We start from the raw sequence: 7,977 nt of genomic DNA, 5'->3' as shown, positions 1-7,977 counted from the left end.
CCCGGCTAGTTTTTTGTATTTTTTTAGTAGAGACGGGATTTCACCGTGTTAGCCAGGATGGTCTCGACCTGCTGACCTCATGATCCGCCCGTCTCGGCCTCCCAAAGCGCTGGGATTATAGGCGTGAGCCACCGCGCCCGGCCGAGACCACTTTTTGTAGCTAAATAGACCCCTCGGCCCCAGCGGCACCCCCCTTACCTGATGGTGGCGCTGCCCCCGGTCAGGCCCAGCGACTGCAGCGTCGTGCCCCGCAGGGCGGCTTCACCCATCACCTGTGGGAGAAGCAGCCAGGACAGGTGGGCCTCGCACTGGGACCCCAGAGCCCAGGGAAACCCTCCGGGCTCTGGCTCCGGCTCCAGGCACCACATCACCTCTGGGCACTGGCATCACCAGGACCACAGGCCACATGCCCTCTCCGGCCTCCGTCTACCCACTCCCACATCTGGCCCCTGCCGGTCCACACCCTCCGCAAGGCCCAGCTTCAGTCTGGTCTGCAGCCGGGGCAGGATCTGCTGCCCATGCCTGAGCGAGTCTCCCCTAGCCTGGTCTCCGCAGCTGGGACCCAAGCTCACTGAGGCCTGGACTGGCAGAGCTGGGCTGCAAGGAGGCAGCCCTGGAACCAGGACCCCCTGCCCGGAGCGGGAGAGGCAGGAACGTGCTGCCACCCACGGGGGCAGGGAGGAGGCCTGGGCAAGACATGCACATCTGTGACTGAGCCGGCCGGGCCTCTGGGCCAGGGTCACCGCGGCTCCATGATGCTTGCCAGCCCTCCCTAGGCCCAGTCCCTGCCGGGAGCCCTCCCCCATCTGGTGGGTGGAGGTCAGGCCAGCAGCATCCACTCTTCAAAAGCCTCTGAGTGGGCCCCAAAATCACAACACACGGCTTCACGGGCTCTGGTGTCTGGCCAGGGCGAGACCCACCCCACGGCCGCCTCCCCCATGGGTCACAGCGGCCCGGCTGCCTCGGGACACTGCCCCACCCTCCTCCGACTCTCCTGCTCTCAGGGCATTCCTGGGGCTCGGCTTGGGGTGGGCAGGGCTTGGGCCTGGCTGGCCACGTCCCACATGCTAGCTCTGACCTGTGAGGAAGGGGTGGAGAAGCTGCCTCCAGCAAGGGCAGAGTCAAGGGCCCAGCACAAAAGCCAAAGGGTGTAAGGGTCCCCAGGGACCCCAGTCTCAGGCCAGTGCTGGGCCTGGGTCCTGAGCCCCGTGGCTGTCCCCTCGAGGGAGGACATAGACCTGAGCCCCCCTCACAGCCCTGGCCGGGGAGCTTCCAACTAGGGATAAATGGGGGGAGTGTCCCGTCCACACCAGGGCCCCCCAGGGCTCCCCCGGGACAGTGCCCCCCACCGCAGCAAAGGGCACTCAGCCAGGGTGGAAACAAAAGGCCCCTGTGAGGCCAGGGACGAGCGCTAGGAGGGTCCCGCCACGGCGGGCTTTGCTTGCGCCACGCCACACTCGGTTTTGAAAATGATCAAAACACCGAGCTAAGCAAATATTTATTAAATGAAACCACTTTTGTAACTCTTGGGCTTTGAGAGAAGCTGAAAAAACAAACAGGGCGCCGAGGGAGGTTTCGGGGCAGCCCGGGCTCCGAGGGCCGGCCACTCCCTCTTTTTCCATGAAACACGTCGTGCTTTCAAGAGCCCGAGCCTCTCGCCACTGCCCCCAGACGGCTGCGGATTTTCCAGCTGGGAAGTGGGCTGAGAGTGAGTGAGGACTGGGTGGGCAAGAGTGGGCCGCCTACCTCGTCCCTCGTGTACACGCAGACTGGGGTGGCCCCGCTGGGGCGCTGCAGGCACTCCCTGGGAGGAGAGGAAAGAAACCGTCAGGTACCCCAGGGCACCTCAGCCAGTGCCACGGAGGCCCGGGGCAGGAGACTCAGAAAGCAAAGGTGTGGGGCCCTCACCCACCCCCTACCCAGAACAGCGTCCCAGGCCCAGGCCACAGCCCTCAGCCCAGGCCCCCACTGGGCCCCACAAGTACTGGGAGGAGACACCTGACAGCTGGAGGCACTCCCAAGGAGCATGGCCTGCGGTGCGTGGCCTGGGGGCTCCCCCCACCTCCAGTCTTGGGGCTGATGACAGGACATGAAGCCGCCGATACGGCCCAGGGACCACACGGGAGGGACAAGCAGCGCTGGCTCCGGAATGCGGCTCATGGCCACCTTCACTCAGAAGCCTGAGCGTGAGGGTCCCAAGGTCTGGGCTTTCATCTAAAGCCGCCCACTAAGAGGAGGTGCCCCTGTCTCCACTGCCTGCTGTCCTCCCTCAGTGCCGACGCCTGATGTCACCAAAGCATGGGGGGAGGGGTGCTGCACTCCGCTCACGCCCGCTTGCCCGTGGCCGGGGAGGCCGTACTTGTAAGTCCATGTCGGACTCTGCCACCAGTGTCTTTCTGAGCCTTGCCCCCCAGGAGACACAGCTGGACCCGTGCATAAGTGGGCGTGCATATGCAGCATGCTCCCACACAGGCCTGATGTGCACAGCAGCCTGGGAGATAGGCGTATCCCGCCACGTACAGCCCCAGAGCACGTGAACTGCTGGCGGCACCTGCTGCATAACGGGGGCTCGCCTGTGTTTCCAACTCCCCACCGTGAATTCCTCCCCACTGAGAAAAACAAAAGCCTGTCTCAGGCCTTCCTTGGAGACGCCCCTGATCAGTCCCTCTCCAGGGAGGGGAATCCGAGAGGAGGGGCAGGTGGCCAGAGCCTAGGCAAAGGGGAGGCCAGGGTTGGCCTCAGGTCAGGCAGGTGCCCTGCCGGACCCTATGGCCAGTGTGGCTTGCAGGGGCTCAGGTGGGACAGGAAGACACCTGTCTTCAGGTCAGGTGGTGACCAGAACACAGGGCATAAAGATAAGGTGAGAGCTGGGCTGGAAACTGCTTACAGCAACACCCTGGGATGGAAGGGTCAGAGGACAGGGTGTCTGCAGTGTCCAGGTCGAGACACCCATGCACGTACATGCACAGAGCGGGCTCCTGGGACAGGAGCTGTCAGCCTCCACCTGAACCCACCTGCGTGCTTATAGGGCCGCAGGGGCCCATCGTGGGCCCACCGTGCACTCGCCATGCTCCCAACCCTGGGATCTGCTGACCTACTCGGAAGGGCAGGACTCAGCCGGGCATGGTGGCTCCCGCCTGTAATCCCAGCACTTTGCGGGGCTGAGAAGGGCGGATCACGAGGTCAGGAGATCGAGACCATCCTGGCTAACATGGTGAAACCCCGTCTCTACTAAAAATACAAACAATTAGCCATGCGTGGTGGCGGGCACCTGTAGTCCCAGCTATTCGGGAGGCTGAGGCAGGAGAATGGTGTGAACCCAGGAGGCGGAGCTTGCAGTGACCCGAGATGGCGCCACTGCACTCCAGCCTGGGCCACAGAACAAGACTCCGTCTCAAAAAAAAAAAAAAGGTCAGGACTCGCCTCCGTGAAATGGGAACAGACCAAGCAGAAAAGCCAGAGGTGCCACACCCAGGACAGGCCCAGCCCCGCCACCTGGGGACTTGGCCATGTGTGTGGGTTTGACGTGTTTTCTTTTGTTTCGTGGCCTCTACTTTTCATGTCCTTACTCCTAGGGGAGGGGCATCCCTTCCCCACCCCAGCCCCAACTCTGACAGCCTGGTCCGGTTGCAGAGGCCCCGCAGGGCCGTGAACTTAGCCCCATGCTCTCCCTGGACCCACTGCCTACAATGAAGCCCCTTCCCCGATGGCCTCTGGCCTGTGGAGCGCGTACGCACCACGCACATGGCGGATGTCCTCTGCACACAGGCTGGGACACGCTCGCTGAGCTCCCATCCCACAGAAAAGCCAACAAAGGGCCTCGGATTTGCCTTCCCTCCAAATGGCTGGAGACTCAGCCCAGAGGCCCCGAGACCCAGGGCTCAGGAAAACACAAGGCCCCAAAATGCACGGAGCAGAGCCTGGACAGAGGCGGAGCGAGGCCTCAAGGAAGCACAGCCCCCAGGGCCAGGAAGGGGAACGGGGAGGGCCGAGGGTCCCGGCTCCCTAGCAGGATAGGGATGGCCAGGGGCCGGAGACGGCCACGAGGCTACTTATCTATGGCTGGGAAGCACTGGACCGTGTGGTGGCCGGAGTCCCAACTCACAGTCCTTCCCCGGCACCGACCGCCAGCTTGGGGACCTCAAATCACAAACAGGGACAGAGCACAGCAGCGTGACATCAAACGCCAGCCGGGCTTTGATGTGCGGCTCCTCCAGAGGGATCAGATTCCCTCGTGCGGGATCTGAGGGAGCGGCTTGTGAACACGTTGTGTGGCGGCCAGCCGAGGGGAGGGGCGGCCGGCAATCGGTTCCAGACCTTCTGCGCCGGCCCAGCGCGCAGGACGACATGGCCCGGGGGAAATTCCAGCGCCCGAGGAGACAGAGCCCCCTGTGCCTGGCGAACCCACCCCGGCCTGCCCCCTACGCAGACCTCTGCAAGGCCCAATGCCTGCAGGGGCAAGACCCTGGGCCTCCCGGGGACCCTAGGCCAGGCCAAGCCACCAGACACCACGCTCCGAAGCCAGAAACGCAAGACAGGGTGCTGCTGGGCGCGCCCGCGGGTGCCTGCTCACAGCGGGGTACTGGCACACTCTCACGCACTCTGCAGCTCTGCAGCCAGCAGAGTTCCCTGCTTGGCCAGGGCCAGAAGCCAGCGGGACGGCCAGGAGGGCAGACACACCCCTGCTGCTGGCTTCGCCGGCATATTCTTTATGCACCACAAACCCCGCCCCGGTGGGGCCCCGCTCCGGCAAGGCGCGGCTGTGTGCTGGGGACAAGGCAGTGAGTCTGGAGCCCTCCGTGTTCATGTCCTGTCTGGGTCTGACAAAGCTGGGTGCAAACACAGGTGCTGACGAGAGCCTAGGCAGCAGCACGCGCCCTGCCGGGAACAGAAGCCCGCAGAGCTGTGGCTGCAGGCCAGGAGCCACTCGGCTCGGGGAGGCCCGCAGAGGGCACCACCCACCACACGACAGCCCAGCCGAGAAGTGGGCTGGACAGAGCCTGGGAGAGCCTCAGGGGAAGGCAGCCTCCGGCCGTCCCAACCCAGCCAGGTCCGGACAGGGACGGACAAGGATGAACAGGGACGGACAGGGATGGACAGGGATGGGCCCCAGAGCTCTGAGCTGGCCTGGCAGCATGCATAGACCCACGCTGAGTGTGGCCACAGCCGGTGCTCCACCTGGCAGAGCCCTGTTCTCACCAGCAGCCCCTCCCTACAGCCCAGCACACCCAGAGGGCTGCAGAAATCGCCCGGCTTTCCTGGAGCCACAGCTTTACCCACAGGAGGAGGAACGGGCTGAGATGCCCTCAGCCAGACCCCAAGCACTGAGTCAAGGCTGGGAGCAGAGGGCTGGGCACCTGGGAAGAGATCCAGCCGGGGGCCGGGCACACTGGGGAGCCACTCCCACCTGGGGTGCCCATGCCAGCACAGCCCGGGGGCACCTCTGAGAGAGGGCAAATCCCCTCCACGGCCGAGCTCATGAACCTGACATTTACAGAAAGCCCACGCTGCTCCCTCACGGTCTCCAGATGGAAAGCGGCTCAGCTGCTGTGTGAGCTCCCTCGGCTCACCCTCGGTCACCCCCAACAGTCCCCGCTTCTCTTCCTGCTCAGCAGCTCAGCATGGTCCGTCCACACCCCTGCCTTTCACCACTGCTCCATGGCAACCAGGTCCCTACAGGACTTGGGGTTCAAGCTACGGGACTCGCTCGCCTGCCCCCGTGGACTGCCCAGACATGCCACAGCACCCCCCGAGTCGCAGTATGACCTCCCGGGGCTCGTGCCTGCTGGCTCTAAACCCACGGAGAGAAACTCCTCATAGGAAATCCTTTAGCATTAACAACCTGTACCCCAGCAAAGACGCTGGCCAGAAAGGTGCTCCCTTTCCTTCTCCGGGTGCCTCCAGGAGGGCCCGTAGGCAATGAAATCCTCGTTTCCATCTCATGCGTCTCCTATCACGGAAGGCACACTCCCCATCATAAAGATCCCAAACTCAGACACAGGCCCACCGGGCAGGTGGAAACAGTGTCCCCCAGAACTCAGTGTGGCTATTCACACCCCTCTGCTGGGCAGAACCTTCAGATTACAGGGAAAATGGGAAAGCTTGAAGCCAGCAGTGTGCAGCCTCCGTCTCCTGCCTCCCTGCGGCAGAGCCTGAGAGGCAGAGCGGAGGAGCGGCCAGTCCACGAGGACCCGGCCCAGACCGAGATGCTCCAAGTGCACAGTACACGCAGGTCTCAAGGACTTTGCACAACAAAAGCATGAGACGGCTTGCTTTTCTACTGACTACGTGTCCAGGAAGTCGTATTTTGGGTATACTGAGTTAATTACACATATTACTAAAGCTAATGACACCTATTTTTATTTCTTCTTTAACGCAGTAACAAGAAAAAGTGAGTCACTGGCCAGGTGCGGTGGCTCACGCCTGTAATCCCAGCACTTTGGGAGGCCGGGGTGGGGTAGATCACCTGAGGTCTGGAGTTCCAGACAAGCCTGGCCAACATGGTGAAACTCCGTCTCTAAAAAAATACAAAGACTAGCCCGGCATGATGGCGCGCACCAGTAATCCCAGCTACTCGGGTGGCTGAGGCAGGAGAATTGCTTGAACCCGGGAGGCGGAGACTGCAGTGAGCCAAGATGGCACCACTGCACTCCAGCCTGGGTGAAAGAAAAGAAAACGTGAGTCACCTCCATGGCTGACACATGTGGCTCACTGGCATCCCCAAGGCCCCTGCTGCTCGAGTCGCTGGTCAGGCCAGGGCTGCGTGCTATGGTGACGCCCTTGCAGTGGAGCTGCGACCTTTCAAACATGTGGCGGTCTCCATCCAAGGAAATCACCCAGGGGTCCCCAAATACACAAAGCAGGCTCTGTCCCAGGGCAACTCCTGGGCAGGCTACAGGCCTGCAGTCCCCAGCCATGGAACTCCCCTTCCAAGCACAGCGCTTACACTGTCCCTGGACTCAGACCTCCTCCGAAACACACGAAGGGGAGAAACAACAGCTTCCCACCTGTCCCACTCTGCGAACACCTGGAGTTCCCAAGGCCTCCCCAGGCCTCCTGGGCCAGTGCAGGAACACTAGGCACGAGAGGGCCTTCCTCCCTCATGCAGACCTGCTGGGGACCAGCTTCCAGCACAGAGCCCACGAGGCACTCCACCCTCACCGTGGGGCTGGCGACGCCAACGCCACCCACCACGAGACCTCGTCCACACCCTGCTCCATGGTTAGCAAACTCCAGCTTCTGGGACGAAGCTTGGGTCTGAGCTTTTAGAAATGTATTTATTTATTATTTATTTATTTTTGAGACGGAGTCTCAGTCTGTCACCCAGGCTGGAATGCAGTGGTGTGATGTCGGCTCACTGCAACCTCCACCTCCTGGGTTCAAGTGATTCTCCTGCCTTAACTTCCCGAGTAGCTGGGATTACAGGCACCTGCCACCACACCCGGCTAATTTTTGTACTTTTAGTAGAGACAGGGTTTCACCATGTTGGCCAGGCTGGTCTCAAACTCCTGACCTCAGGTGATCTGCCTGCCTCAGCCCCCCAAAGTGCTGGGATTACACGTGAGAGCCGCCATGCCCGTCCCAGAGATAAAATGTAAGGAAACCCTGTCTTAAATTCCACCTCTGGAATTTAGCCCACGGGAGGAGCTGGGGTGGGTGACCAGGTGCAAAGGCCTCCAGCTGCAGGCTCTGCTCCAGCCCTGCCCGGGATGCCCTGAGACACAGCCAGACACCCCGCAACACCCACATGACACCCACATGATGGAACAGCATGGCTGTGAGGAGTGACAGGTGCGGGACCCTCCAGGAAGACGTCCACAGCATATTCACCAGCAATAAGAGTCAGCCACAAATCACTCTGCACCCCAGGCATGAGCGTTCACCAAATGAGATGTACGTGCAGACACACCCGGAGACAGACCCACACCGCCACGCAGACCAGGGCCCCAGGCTGAGGGCTCCGGGCTTCACTACCAA

General features: G+C 62.1%; 1 protein-coding gene across 1 annotated transcript in view; it reads right to left on the bottom strand.

Moving 5' to 3' along the window:
- The window catches only part of ASPSCR1 (alveolar soft part sarcoma chromosome region, candidate 1), a 46,810-nt gene that overhangs the window by 24,659 nt on the left and 14,174 nt on the right, over window positions 1-7,977 (bottom strand). Inside the window, exons 5-6 of the mRNA XM_011969382.1 lie at window positions 1,747-1,804; window positions 199-272 (exon numbers count right to left, since the gene is read on the bottom strand). Coding sequence (XP_011824772.1) covers window positions 199-272; window positions 1,747-1,804 — 132 coding nt within the window. The remainder of the gene's footprint in view (window positions 1-198; window positions 273-1,746; window positions 1,805-7,977) is intronic.

This window comes from Mandrillus leucophaeus, unplaced genomic scaffold, assembly GCF_000951045.1.
Source record: "Mandrillus leucophaeus isolate KB7577 unplaced genomic scaffold, Mleu.le_1.0 Scaffold1, whole genome shotgun sequence".
Classification (NCBI taxonomy): domain Eukaryota; kingdom Metazoa; phylum Chordata; class Mammalia; order Primates; family Cercopithecidae; genus Mandrillus; species Mandrillus leucophaeus.
Note: the sequence above shows the minus strand (reverse complement) of the source record. Positions and strands in the feature narration are given on the sequence as shown.